We start from the raw sequence: 15,280 nt of genomic DNA on the forward strand, positions 1-15,280 counted from the left end.
AGGTGGGGAGCAAAGACAGTGACCCAGGTTTGGAGAGGAAATTATTAGCAAGGTGTTGAATTGGTTGAGTTTGCAGTATCTGTGGGGCATTCAAAAGGAAATGACCTTGGGTCTGGAGCTCTGGAGAGAAATTCAGGGTGGAGATAGTCATTAGGGAACAACAGCTTTTAGTGGTAAGTGAAGCCATTCATATGGACCCTAATATGATATTTAAAAATTTCTGAGGTGGAAAATATGAATAAATTGTGTTCATTGTCTAGTACCATGACATTCTTAGGGAATTAGTCTTTTGGTGTTAAAGCTTCCAAGAAATATTCACACAAAACATTTTCACGATCTGTTTTAGTTTTTATCAGTTTGGGTTTTTTTAGCTCTTTGGTTGTTTGTTTTTTCTTTTTCTTCCTTTTTCACATTATCCGAGTTTTAATCACAAAATGTGCCCACTATAGAAATAAACACAATAAAATGAAGTTATTATAGAACTTTTGGAACTAAAGCAACATTCATACATTTATTAGGGATTAGCAAATTAGGAGAAGTATAAAAGGTCCCAGGTTTATATGTTTAGATTTCTTCCAGTTCTAGAAATAAAATATGTATGGAATATTCTTTTAGGAAAAAGGTGTATTTTTAAAATAATATAAATTGAAAATATTTGTTGTTAATTTTCTGCTTATTTTCAGTTTACAGAGGTACTTACAACTTTATAAATCAAATAACTTAGATGTATGTACATACTATAAGTATTTTCAGGTATACATATAGAAATGTATCTGATTTTTCTTAGTGTTACACTGTTTTATCATAAGACCACTATAACTTTCTGCTATGCAATTCTAATGTACTTAGATATATTTTAATATCTCAGATATGCCCAGAATGAGCAATTTCCCCTCAAAACTGTACTTATTTTAAATACTTTCTTTCAGAATATTATAGTAGCACTTAAGTTTAGCAGTAATTTACTAATAGTTTAATACTAATTTATTCCCTAATTTGGATCTTCAATGTAATTTTTTTGTATTGTTGTTATTTGGAATGAGCTGTAACCATCTTATTTCTTATGCTATATAAGCAAGCATATAATTTAATTTTTGATTACTATGATAATAATTAGATACAGTATGATATATATTATATTTGTTTTACTTATAGGAAAATGGTTCTCCTGAAGAACATGCAGTCTATGTGTGGGACCATTTCATAGCCCAGTCTGCAGCTGAGAATGTATTTTTTGTTGCTCATAGCTATGGAGGACTTGCTTTTGTTGAACTGGTAAGTGCATATTTAACTCTTTCTAATTTCCAAACTCCTTACAGATTTATCCCCTCCACTCCCTTTTTCTTGGTGTCATTACTTTAAATTATTTTATAAAGGATGAAAATTATGTATTTTGAGTAAATAATTTTATGATGTTTAAAAAGAGTATATTTCTTTATTGTGGTAGAACTTTTCAGTGCTAACCAGAAAGCTTTTTGCCTGTTCTTATTTACATATTACTTTTTTTTTTAACATCTTTATTGGAGTATAATTGCTTTACAATGGTGTGTTAGTTTCTGCTGTATAACAAAGTGAATCAGCTATATATATGCATATATCCCCATATCTCCTCCCTCTTGCGTCTCCCTCCCACCCTCCCTATCCCACCCCTCTAGGTGGTCACAAAGTACCGAGCTGTCTCCCTGTGCTTTGTGGCTGCTTCCCGCTATACATATTACTTTTTAACTTCTACATTATAGCCCCACTTTCCATACATTTTATATTTGTGATTCTTGTTTTATGGGTACATCGTTGAAGCATTATTATCTGTAAAATGTTTAAAATTTCAGTAGACCCTTTAACTGACAAAACTGCTATCTCTTCAAGTTAGTACTTGATCAGAATCCATATAATTAGTATTAAAACTATCAGAAAGCTCCCATTAATCTAAGTGGAACTCAATGCTTGGTCATAAAAATCTTTGCATTTCAAAATAATCTGATTCCTAGGGTGAAGATTATGTGTACATAGTGAAAAAATTATCAAGATTTCTAAATTTGGTCAGTATTATATGCAGTATTGCAGTTAGCACACTTTGTGCAGGTATGAATGATTAATGATATATAATCAGTCCTAAAAATGTGCTCCATGTCCATTACCCCTTATGTCACAGGAAGGTACCAGTGCTCTAATAAAATGGTTAATTTGATAAAAGTACATTTGATAATTTTAAATCCAAATGGCCTAAAGTGGACATTAAAAACCGGCGCAGCACTGGTTGTCTAATTTTTATGTTTCTAAACTTTGCTGTGTATTTCTCTTCATCATGGAAATTAAATATATTTCCATGGTCTTTTCAGCTTTCCCACACCTTATTGCTTACCCACATGATTTAGGTATAAAGCTAGCGGTGACACCTGAGAACACTTTAGCTGACCTAAATTTACAAATACTGTGCTCTCTTAAGATCAGTAAATAAATCATTTATTTCTTAAATTGATTTCACTTTTTTTGAAACTATATTCAAGCACTTTTAACTGCTGAATTTATTTATTTTAATACATAATGGGTATCTTAAGATAGCTCTCTAACATACAAGTATGATGTCCTTTTTAAAATGTGAATGTTGCTTTTCAAATAGTTCTTTTAACCATACAGATATAGATATATACAAACACACACATATATAGCTGATATATGTGTACCTTATGTTTTCTTTCTGTAAGCCATTAAATTACATAAAACATGAAATCTCATGACTTACAGAATAACTTAAAATATGTCTGAAGGCCTGTAAGACTTCAAATTTCAGATTTCTGTAAAACATAAATTTCCATATTTTTACCTTAAGACAGTTAACGAAAACCTTTTGTACATCAAATTTGGAATTTAAGTGAATTTTGGACAGTTTTAGAAATGTATTTAAGATGCCAGAGTAACAGATGACCAGTGTGTCAGTCTTATTTTGCCTGTCCTTCTTGTCACACACTGGTGGATATTTCTGCACTTTTGTTCCACTTTAATATAAAGCACACAGATGTTTCAGAACAAGACCTGACTTCTGACCTTGAGGCTATTAGGGTCAGGGTCCTCAGGGCCTGTGAAATTATCACAAGCTGAGCTAAAGTTTTTCTCCATCACAGGAAGTAACCAGTAAGTAAGAAGTTAAAAAGGAGCTTTGTCAGAGAGACAAGATGGTCTCAGTAAGGGTCAGCTTCTGTAGTCTGCTATCTCTGCAGGAGGTGCATGCATGGGAGGAGGAATATAATATAACCACTGGCACATCACATATCTGACAGGCAACACCAGGACTGAGAAGTCTATTTAACGTAATATACCTTGTTTAGGTTTTAAAATATTAATGGCAATTATCTCAACTTCATATATTTGCTACTTTTTGTCAAGTAACTTTGATAGGGGTATGTAAAGAAGGTGTATAGATGGTGGAAGCTAAAGAAAAAGTAGTTTATGACCTATTGAAAAAAATTTCTTTAAATAAATAACATTGTACACTAAGTTTTACATAAATTTTTGACAATGCTTTATTAATATATTTAAGGCCATTGCGTTTCTACTTAGTTTCAAGGATTTTTGAAAGATAGCATTGCTAAACAACACAAAAAATTGAAATATGTTTAAACCTTTTGTTTTTGCCTAAAGCTGAATAATATTCTCCCCATTATTCTTAGAGGAAAACTCACGGTGTTTAAAATGTTGACAAATATTCTCTCAGGATTTTTCAACATATGTGAATTATATGAAATTGTTCTACATGGATTAAAATATTTAATATTAACTTTACAAGGAAGTGAGTTGTGGACATCTTAAATTACGGTTTAGTTTTTTTATCTCAGTAGTACATTATGCACATCAGACATGAAATCTTTTGGATTTCAGTAAAGTTTAACTTTTTAAAAATTATCATAAAATTTTACTCCTGATTCAAGACTCTACACACACACACACACACACACACACACACCCTTATAGATGGAACAGCGCTAGTTTGTAGCATTATGTTTGAATGCGTGGAGATTGTTCTTCTACCATCCTCATTCAAGTTCACATTCTTTTTTAGGTCATGAATTTTAAGAAAATTTATTTTAGATGTGAACTGTGTGACTAGTACAGTTTCAATATTACATGTAATTACTTACAGTGCTTATTGTTTAAAAACAGGTACCAGTCAGGACCCATGCTAAAATGTATCTTGCCATTTATTAAGTTAAAATTACGTATATTTGGAGTGTAAAATTAAGGTACGGTACTACTAATAGAAATCTGAAAACTTACTTTTAAATTTAGAGCACAAAGTAGTTGTAGAGCTTTTGTATTTTCTAATTGTTGTTTTTGAAAACTGAGAACATAATTTATTATTATATCCTATTTTGAAGTGCTAAAATTTGCCTGAAGAATACAAGAGGTTGTTAAGAGATTTATTTTCAAAACCAGTGTTCAGTTATGGTAGTAAATATTGGAATTTGATCAGGCCTAACCTCATAAAACAGTATACAGTTGACTATAATAATGAGAAAAGTCATACTAAAAATATGCTTTTCACTGCTTTTATTCCCATTATATGGTAACAACTCAAGTTTCTAATTCTCTAAACTTTCTGTAATCCTAGTAAAAATAGATGTTGTTAAGACAGCTCTGGTAACAATCCTAGCATTCAGTCATTAAAGCAAAAGGGAAGAACTACTTATTTTATGAATTGATAATGAATTTTAAAAGTAACATCCCTACTCTATGCTATCTCTTCTGTGTATTTAAAAATAATGCCAATATATAATGCTACCATTATTAAAACATCGTTTTCGAAGCTTTAAATTTCTAAGAAATTCTATTTTATATGTGGTAGATAGAATTAGTAGTCATAATCAACAGTCATTTACCAAATTCATTTAGAAAAACATCTACAACTAATGCAGCTTGCTTTTGCCTTATATTAGGGGTTAAAAATTTAAACTCATTTGTTAGAAATTAGCTGTCAAAAAACAATGCAGTTTTTAAGCTTTTTCATAGTCTCTTTCACCAGCCATTTTATGAAGTGATTCCATTGCTTCCATACTTGGTCATTTCAGAGTGCTTTGCTCTTGTCATTGTAGATGATGGTTAGTTTGACAAAATCAAGCAAGCTTAAAATTTTCTTTTATTTGCAAATGAGTTAGCTTCCTTGTCAATGCCCAGTTTCCAATCTTAACTCACCTTACCTTCCCTGTTTGCAGTGCTCTGTCCATCAATTTGCATTCAGATTTCTTTCCTTAGTCAAAGTGAGATTGTTGATATTTCTTTTAGAACACATTAGACAATTTTAGCAAATATATTTCATTAGCTTATTGAATCATCTCAGTGGATATAAAATTAGTATTTTTCATATTACTTTTATTTTCTTTTCCATGTTATTAGTGGTATGTTCTCAGCCACCATTAAAAACATCTCATAGAAATGTGTGAAAACTACACCTTTTGAAAGTGTATCTCTACCCACTTTTGATTTTGGTTTCTCCATGCTTGTCAGCACTTGATTGGCACCTCACTTGCATGTGAATTAAGGAATGAAGGGAACTCTGTTTTCCTGCCATTGTTCCATGCTGGGCTCTTTAGCCTCCAGGCAGCCTAAGCTGACCTTCAGTAGCTGATAGAGGACTATTTTTTGGACTTAGCTGTGTGAGGACACTCAACCTCAGTCTACTCTAAGTTGATCTTTTAAAATTGCCTAGAGCATGATTTGGATTTACACTGAAAAGAAAATGGAATGGGACTAAAAGAATTAGTTTTTACCTTTAGTGACATGAGTTAACTATGACCTTAAAGAAACATCATTTACATTTTGTCTACAAAGAGCAAAGCAAATTGGATAGTAGCATATCTGCTTAATGTGATCAATGCTAAAAAATGGGCCGCTGGGAATGAAGAATTGAGGAGAGGTAGAATAAGGGCAGATAAACAAAGAAAAATTGGTCCATTAGAGTATCAAAACAATTCAGGCCAAAAACACTTCTTACAAACCTACTTTAAAATATAAGTAATTCAGTAAAAATAAGTCACCATTTGTAATATAACTTGAATTTCTGAGTTGGCTGCCTACATGATACAAATAGCATGTTAATGCATGGGATGATTACAACTTGTATGGAACGCTATCTTAATTCTCTAGTTGTTTTATATGAAAACAATATAGTTTCTCTACTTTGTATGCTCCTTAGAGAGAAACCAGAGATTATGTTATTTTTGCCTCCTATATTCAGTTTTGTTTAATTTTTTGCATATACTATAGATACTGTCTTTTGATTGATTGGCGATAACAGTAATTTTAGGAGTTAGTTGCAAGAGTCCAAGTAAGATCCAATAAAAGGCTTTACCAACGTAGAAGTGGTGGGAATGGTAAAGAAGAAGCACACATTAGACATTAGGAGACAAATTCTACATGGCTTAGTGACGTTGGATCTGGAAAGCTGAACAAAGAGGAAGAGGGTGTAATATCTTTCCCTGTACACACCTACAGAAGCATGTCGAAGTGGATATGAAGGGTATCCAAGCACAACAGATAACAAGTAATGAACAGTGATTATGCAGATATGTAGATATTGGGGAAAATGTTTGCATATACTGGATATTTAATAATTGTGGTCAGTAGAATAAATGAGATATCAAATCAGAGTTTTTTAATATACATTTATTTATTTATTTATTTATTTATTTATTTATTGTTGGCTGCATTGGGTCTTCGTTGCTGTGCTCAGCTTTCTCTAGTTGCAGTGAGCGGGGACTACTTTGTTATGGTGTGCGGGCTTCTCATTGTGGTGGCTTCTCTTGTTGCGTAGCACGGGCTCTAGGTGCACGGGCTTCAGTAGTTGTGGCACGCGGGCTCAGTAGTTGTGGCTCGTGGGCTCTAGAGCACAGCCTCAGTAGTTGTGGTGTGTGGGCTTAGTTGCTCCACGGCATGTGGGATCTTCCCGGACCGGGGATCGAACCCGTGTCCCCTGCATTGGCAGGCGGATTCTTAACCACTGCGCCACCAGGGAAGTACTCAAATCAGAGTTTTAAAAGGAAAGAGTTACGTATACAGATATGATTTTTAAGCTTCACAATTTACCTGTGTATTGAGGTTTGATTTTTTTTAACTTTTACTCAAATGATTTTTAATATGTATTAGGAAATCTCACTGTTTAAAAGAATGATTCAGTTTATTAATTTTTATGTTAACTTCTCTCCTTTTGTCCCATATCTAACCAACCAATGTATTTTGTCAGGTTTTTTTTTCTCTGAAATATTGATCATGTCTTTTCCTCTCTGTGCCCACTGTTAATTTCATCATTTCACGACAGTATCACTGAACTCTTATACCCATTTTCTTACTGGCTCTCTTTTCTCTCCATTCCATGCTGTATGCCACACCATGATCGGTACTATTTAAACCCCCTTTTTACTATGCCATTCCAGAATCATACTGGCTCCCTATTGTCTCTTGCATCATCTCTCCTCTCTGTCACTTTAAGTCTTTCTGTATAATCTGATTATCTCTTTCCAACTATATTTTTCCCAATAGAAACTTTCAGTTCTAGTCTAATTTCCTTACTGCCATTGTTCCATCTCACTGTACCTCTAGCCCCGGCCTCCAAGCCCAGTGTGCTAGGAGAACATGAAACTTGGAAGAAAATGACCTGGGCTTGAATATTAGTTCTGATTTGTACAGATTATAAGTTCAGTCACATCCCTTATGTGTGACCTCCTCTGTAAGTACCCACTTTATGTAAGTAGAGTTTGAGGGTTAACTTATAAAATTCCTGGTTATTAGGAATTAAATCATTGTTTGTTGAACATGAGTCTAAATGCCCATAGTATATGCTCATTCTCATTTTTGCTAATGCCGTTTCTCCCAAGTGAAAGAATTTTCCTTCTTACTAGATTTTTCATAAAGTATTCTCAATTAACTCCCCCTTTTTTCTATAGTATTTATATGTTTCACAATTTAAAGCTTTACTAATCAGTTTTGTTTGTAAATTATCTTTGATCTCTAAATCTTGCTCAAATCATCTGGAAAAAACTTGAGAATAAAGAGTCTAACATACCTTTTATTCCCCCCACCACACATTTGGGAACAATATATGTTACAACAACATGAGCAGTCTTAAATTATCTGTACAGTTAATTGACTATTTTATAGAGTTTAAGCCTTAACAGTAACTCTTTTACTAATTAAACTTATTCATTCATCCTATCCTCCATTTGAATATCGGTTAATTTGGGAATTCTGCCTAATCAGTTCTTTCACATTAGATAGTATTACCCCTTTTGTTCCTGGCATTAGTTTCTTATAATCTCCTCTCTGCTGGTGTACCCAACCCACAGCCTGACCAAGAAGGTTGCTTCTCTATGACTCATTCTTCAAAGTATAGTCTTCTCAATCAAAGAGGAAAGTTATTAAACAAAGTTATAATGCCTTCTCATAATACTATAAGGCAGTATATGAAATAAGTCTGGGACACTCTCCACTTTATCCTCAGTCATGAGTTTAACATGACTTTTATTTAATGATTAGCTTACTTTTGCTTGTTGCCATTTTTTAACTTTAAAATATTTTTGAGCTACAATCTCATATCTTTATGAGGTATCATTGAGATTTATTGAGCTTTATTGAGATATAATTCACATACCAAAAAATCCATTTTTTAAAGTGTACAATTCAGTGGTTTTAAGTATATTCACAGAATTGTTCAACCATCACTACTATCTAATTTTTAGAGCACTTTTGTCACCCCAAAAGAAACTCCATACCCATTAGCCATCACCCCCATACTTAAAATTCCACCAGCAATATAAGAGGGTTCTAATTTCTCTATACTCAGCAACACTTGTTATCGTCTGTCTTTTTTACTTTTGCTATACTAGTTGAGGTGAAATAGTATCTTGTGGCTTTTATTTGCATTTCTCTATGGCTAATGATTTTGAGCATCTTTTGATGTGCTGTTGGCCATTTGCATATTTTTTTGGAGAAATGTCAGTTAAAATCCTTTGTCCATTTTTAAATTATGTTATCATTTTACTGTTGAATCGTAAGAGTTCTTTACATATTCTGAATACTTTATTTCAATGGATATCAGATACATGATTTGCAAATATTTTCTCCCATTTTGTGGGTTATATTTTCACTTTCTTGATGATGTCCTTTGAAGTACAGAAGTGTTTTATTCCGAAGAAGTCCAGTTTACCTAGTTTTTGTCACCCGAGTTAATTTTTGTACATTGTATGAAGTAGAAGTCCAACATAGTTCTTTTAAATGTAGATATTCAGTTGTCTCAGCACCATTTGTCAGTAAGACTATTCTTTCCCATTCCATTTGTCTTAGCTTCCTTGACTATAAATATAAGGGTTGGTTTCTGGACTCTTAATTCTATTCCATTGATCTATATGCCTATCTTTATACAATACCACGCTTGTCTTGATTACTGTAGCTGTGTAGCAAGTTCTGAAGTCAAGAAGTGTGCATTCTCCAGTTTCCTTCTTCTTCTTAAAGACTGCTTTGGCTATTCTAGGTCCCTTGCATTTCCATTTATATTGTAGGATCAATTTGTCAATTTATGCAAAAATGGGAGCTGGGATTTTGATTGGAATTAAATCTGTAGATCAATTTGGGGAATATTGCCATCTTAATAATAAGTCTTCCAATCCATGAACATGGGTTTTATTTCTATTTATTTATCTTCTTTCAAATTTTTTTTTGTTTTCAGTATACAAGTCTTACACTTACTTAGTTAAATTTATTCCTTAGTATTTTATTCTTTTTGATGCTCTTCTAAGTGAAATTATTTATTTTCAGATTGTTCATTGCTAGTGTATAGAAACACAATTGAGGGACTTCCCTGGCAGTCCAGTGGGTAAGACTGTGCGCTTCCACTGCAGGGGGCATGGGTTCAATCCCTGGTCGGAGAACTAAGATCCCGCATGCCACGCAGCCCCCCACCCAAAAAAAAAAACACAATTGATTTTTGTATCTTGATCTTGTATCCTGCAATCTTATTGAATTCATTTATTAGTTTAATAGTTTTTGTGTGTGTATGTATGAATTCCTTAGGGTTTTCTATGTTCAAGATCATATAATCTGTGAATAAAAATAGTTTTACTTCTTCCTTTCAAATCTGGATGTTTGTTTGTTTGTTTTTGCCTAATTGTCCTGTCCAGTATAATGACAGATAGAAGTAGCTAGAGTGGACATCCTTTTGTCCCTGATCTTAAGGAGAACACATTCACTTTTTTCATCATTAATTATGATGTTACTTGTAATTATTTCCATTCTTCATAGATCATTTCTACTTAGGATCTAATGTGCTCCTTAATGTTTTATTTCTCAGTCACACCAGGATCAGATTGTTCAGAAAGCTGAAATGGAGAAAGATTTCACTAATCTTTTATAGAATCTTTTTGTAAAGTAATGGATACATACTACCCCATTGGAATTACCTTTGGAGGAGGTTTTTCAATATCCATATAGATGGACTGCATCCAGATCTTACTGCAGCTGAGAGATTGAGCACTCTATCTCTTAATTCAACAAAAGACTGCCAGGAAATCACTGTCTGCTAAAATTAGCACAATAACATGTTGAGGAGAACCCATAGAAATTGATATATTAATTTGTTAGATGTAAATCTTTCTATAAGAAATATTTCTTTTTCCATTGGTTTTATAAAAGATCTTAATGAGAGATTTTGTATTTTACTGCAGATATGAGAGCATGATAGACTATTGTAAGCCTTTTATAAGAGGGATTATAGAAAAACACATTTCATTTAATAATGGAGCTGTTTTTACTATTCTTATAGCCTTATGATGATCACTCAATGTAAGCACTCCCCCGTATGAGATTCCCAACCACCGTGACACCTGTGATTTGACACCGCAAATTGCAGAGAGCTCTTAGAAGACAAAAAATTTTGTAATCAAAACCATTTGACGTCTATCTTAGAAGTTAGACCTCAATTTTTATGCAATAATTTATTCAGATTAGCACAGGGGAGCCAAGTAGACGCAGACTTGAAGCATACTAGATTTATATTAAGGTAAAGCTCGAGAGGACAGAATGGAAGCCAGATCTGGACAAAGGTCTCATTACTAGAGTTCAGGATGGGTTCAAGAAGAGCTAATTCAGCTGGAGAGCTTGGATTTGGAGGGAATAGCAGGTGAACCATCACTAGGTAGGTATCTGTAGAGCATGGTGAACTCAGGTTTGAATCGGGAGGTATAATCTGGTTGCAGGGAACAGAAGATCAAGGCGCATTAGGTGATAACTGAGCAAACAAAATATAGTTATTGGTTCTAAGAGTACCTCTTCTCCTGAGCCAAACTCCACCTCACTGACTTATAGGGAAGGAAGTAAAAAAAAAAAAAAAAAAAAAAAAAAAAAAAAAAAAAAAAAAAACAGGATTCAGCACTGGGGAAAGGATGAACAAAGCAGGCAAGGTTTAAGGCTTCAACCATTGGCTGGGGATTTAGAAATGGGTCTTTTCTTGAGAAAGAAAGAGGTTCTAGTAGGCAGAAAAATCAGAAGGACTATAAAGTGATGAATCAAGGCAGAAGTTCAATTTATGTGACTTAAGTCAGAACGAGATAGAGTAAAATACTGTATTCTAAGTTCATGTAGATACCTAGGGCTTATCCTTGGTACACTGGTTATCAGGTTTCTATGGCAATAAAAGAGATGGAGTAGGAAGAGGTATCATTTTTCCTGCTCTTAGGCTGTGAGATGATCACACTATGGGTCTAAAGCTTCTTTGGGCCCAGGGAAACAAAGGGATACTACTTTTCTAAGCTCCTGTGATCATAACTTTTAGAGTTGGGGACTTTTAATGTGTGTGTGTGTGTGTGTGTGTGTGTGTGTGTGTGTGTATCTCTCTTTTTTCTCACTTCATATTTTTTGTTATAGGTTTTCCACACTTTTTCATTGAATGAATTTAGATCACAATAAAGCCACCTGGACCACATCAGTTTGACTTTATAGATATTATTTCTTGGAGTTAGGATTGAGTACTATGCCCTCAAAACAAGAAATGGTTGAGAACACTATCAAAGATATTTATTCAGTTGAACACCCCACTCTGTACAAGTACTGGGGAAACAAATTAAAACACATCCCTGGCTTCAAGGTTATATTCTAAGTAGGAAACACAATTAAACAAAGAGAGTAATATAGTAATTGTGAAGTGGGATTTTAGCCAAGAGGTTAACTTCCCCAGTATAAAGATCTAAACAGTAAATTTGTCTTAGAGTTAAGTAATAGGAAGAATTATTTCTGTTGATAAAGTGATAATCTCTTTTGGTCAGAAAATAAAAGCTTTATCATGCATTTTTACCTTTGTCTCCTGTAAACCCAGAACTATGGCTAATTTTCCATTTCATTAGTTACTCCAAGCCTCAATCTCTTATAATAGTGTCTTAATTCATAGTTGTCTTTTGCTTTAAGTCACCTCAGAATCCTTATCTTAATCGGCAGACGATAAATAATAAATCCACTATTTTCTTTGGTTCTTACTATGCTGCCTAGCCCAGCTGGACCTGTAGTAATACGCAGTAAATAATTTTGATTCTAGATTTATATAAGTTGTCAGAAGCAGATCTCAGATGGTGCTGTATTGGGTCAGAATGAAGAAAGTAGCATCTAGGCATTTGTATACAGAGCCACACAATAGAGCAAAGTGAGGTGGATAAGAGAACAAAGCTGACCAACAAGGACATTTAGCACCAGTGTGCTTTAGAGTGTAGGAGGTACAATTTGTGACCCTGAAGTTTTGGACACTTGGAAGGACCATTAATGAAAATTGATTAGTGAATGTAGAAAATCGACTAAGATATTAAAATCTCGAATCAAGGGAAGTAGCCAAACCTAACCCTAACCCAAAACTTAGTTTTCTGTGATTAATTGAACAAGTTAAATTTCATACCCTTTAGAAATTAGTTTGCCTATTTATATATTTATTAGCGTATTCAGATTTCTTCCTAGTTTTCCATACCTTATTTGAATTTTTCTCATAAATAAGTTTATTAAAGAACATTAGAATACAATAAAAAATTGTTATTTAATATTTCAGTGACAATTTTATAATTGAGTCAAATGATTAAAAAGTGTCCTAACTTCTAACATACCTAGCTTATGTCTAAATATCCATAAATCTTGATATCTAACTTCTAACATCTATCTTCAGATTTCTTTACCACATTAATCAGACATCTGAATTAGAAGAAAAATTTGACGTTTATCTTTCTAAAAGAGAGGCACTGGGCAGAAAGATAGAGCACACTCAGCTTTCTCCTCCAGTAGAAATTTCCTATCTTGACTTCTCTCCAGTTATAAAGCATCAGGGGATGCTTTATAATTATAAATGTTGAATTTCTAAAGGTATCCAATAGCCTGTCTGCTAACAGCAAAGAAACCTTGACTTTCTCTGTAAAGTGGTATCCTATAAATTGTAATATAATATGAGATCCCTAGCCTATGTAATTGCCTTTGTAGTATTACTGCTCAATTTACCTCAGGAAAAAGATTCCTAGTTCCAGTACCATTAATAATGTAATAGTAGTTTCTACCACTGTTACAGGCTCAGCCTTATATTTTTCAGTTTTGTTTCCTGTTACACATTTTTAGGGCATCTATTGAAATATTAAATATATTTATATTTATGTCCAAACATTAAATATGTAGTAATATATTAGTTTTCTTTAGCATATTATAAACCTTAACATTTGATGACACTTGTATTTTCTCTAACATCTTACAATAGACTCTTAAGCAGAACAGATACCTTTATATCTGATTGCTGTGTTAGAGACCTGTCTTACTCTAATAGAACCCTGTCATTACTGTTATCATAGAATCCATTTCATCTGTCAAACAGCCATAGGGGCCTAAGACATGGCTGGGTCAAGAACAGTTCTAAGCAATTCATAGCAGTGTCTTTGAAAATGAACATTTTAAATGGAACTAGTATTTATGAGTGTCTTGCAAATCAGAAGTAGTGACATCATCATATTCATCAGCAGCAACACTAATGCTTAAATTAAATGATACTTACTGTGTACCAGGCACTGTCCTAAGCATGTACTTTATATAACTATACTTTATCTCATTTAATCATCATAACTTTATAAGTACTGTTATCATCCCCATTTTACAGGTGAGAAACATATAAATATATATTTTCCCCCTTTAAAAGTGTGACCTCTTGTTTTGTCACAGTGAGTTTTTGTTTATTTCTCCTCTCATCAAGTACCTATGCAGAGTAAACGTTTTATTATACTAACTATGGTGACTCTTATCTCTAAAACAATCTCCTGGTCTTTCATGTATTTCAGGATTCAATTCTATATTTCTCTGTTGAATTACATGATTGTTTAGTTTTTATTCTCTAGCCTGTTTACTGCTTATTCAAGAAAGTCCAAGCAGACTTTCTGTTTTAATCAGTTCTTAATTACCTAAACTAAGGAAGGGGAGAAAAGGTGTGGAAATTTTAAAATAACAGGAAATCCCCAAATCATTTTTATTTAAATTTTGAGTATGTTTTGATGTGGTGTTCTGGAAATTCAGTTTAAGCAGAAAAATTGAAAACACTACGAAAATCTGGAAAACAGATGAGTTTCCTTGACCAGGCCTCTGGTTGGCTCTTCTTTGCAACTCATTCCATGCTGGAAATAGACAGCTGTCTTCTAATACCAACTAAATAGAATTGACCTTTCAAGTCTTCCTGGAACATCTCTGCTATCAGTGTTTGTTCCTTCATGTTGTCCACATCTATAAGTTACACCTGGAAGTGATAGCTATATAACATAGCACCTACCAAGTACCAGGCATTGTTTTAAGTTCTTTATAAATATTAATTCATGTAATCCTTATGATGTAAGTATTATTATAATCCTCAGTTACATGTGAGGAAATGGAGGCAGCAAAATATTAAGTACTAAGATTACAAGCCACTAAGTGATGGAGCCAGAATTTAAACCTAGGCTTTCTGGCTCCAAAGCCATGCTCATAACCGTTATGCATACTGCCATTCAGAAGAGAGTTTAGGGTACTATTAGATTTGGTCATTAAACATTGTTTTAGCTAAGCATTGTACAACTTACGTTTAACTTTATTAAGCAGGTGTATTATTAGCCCTGTTTTACAGATGAAGGAGTCAGAAAGGTTGAGGAACTTGTGCCAAGTTGCACAACGAAGATGAATCAGAATTGAAATTCATTCAGTTTGCAATAGAAATCCAATCTCAGAATCAATGATTTTGCCCATGAAACACTCTTTCCTCTGATTG

At 33.4% G+C, this 15,280-nt stretch overlaps 1 protein-coding gene across 3 annotated transcripts in view; it reads left to right on the forward strand.

The window, feature by feature from the left end:
• The window catches only part of ARB2A (ARB2 cotranscriptional regulator A), a 434,977-nt gene that overhangs the window by 234,678 nt on the left and 185,019 nt on the right, over positions 1-15,280 (forward strand). For all 3 annotated transcript variants that reach the window (XM_007469760.1, XM_007469761.1, XM_007469759.1), the window contains one exon: positions 1,156-1,275. In XM_007469760.1, the coding sequence (XP_007469822.1) occupies positions 1,156-1,275 (120 nt within the window). The remainder of the gene's footprint in view (positions 1-1,155; positions 1,276-15,280) is intronic.

The sequence above is a fragment of the Lipotes vexillifer genome, unplaced genomic scaffold (assembly GCF_000442215.2).
Source record: "Lipotes vexillifer unplaced genomic scaffold, Lipotes_vexillifer_v1.1 scaffold67, whole genome shotgun sequence".
Classification (NCBI taxonomy): domain Eukaryota; kingdom Metazoa; phylum Chordata; class Mammalia; order Artiodactyla; family Lipotidae; genus Lipotes; species Lipotes vexillifer.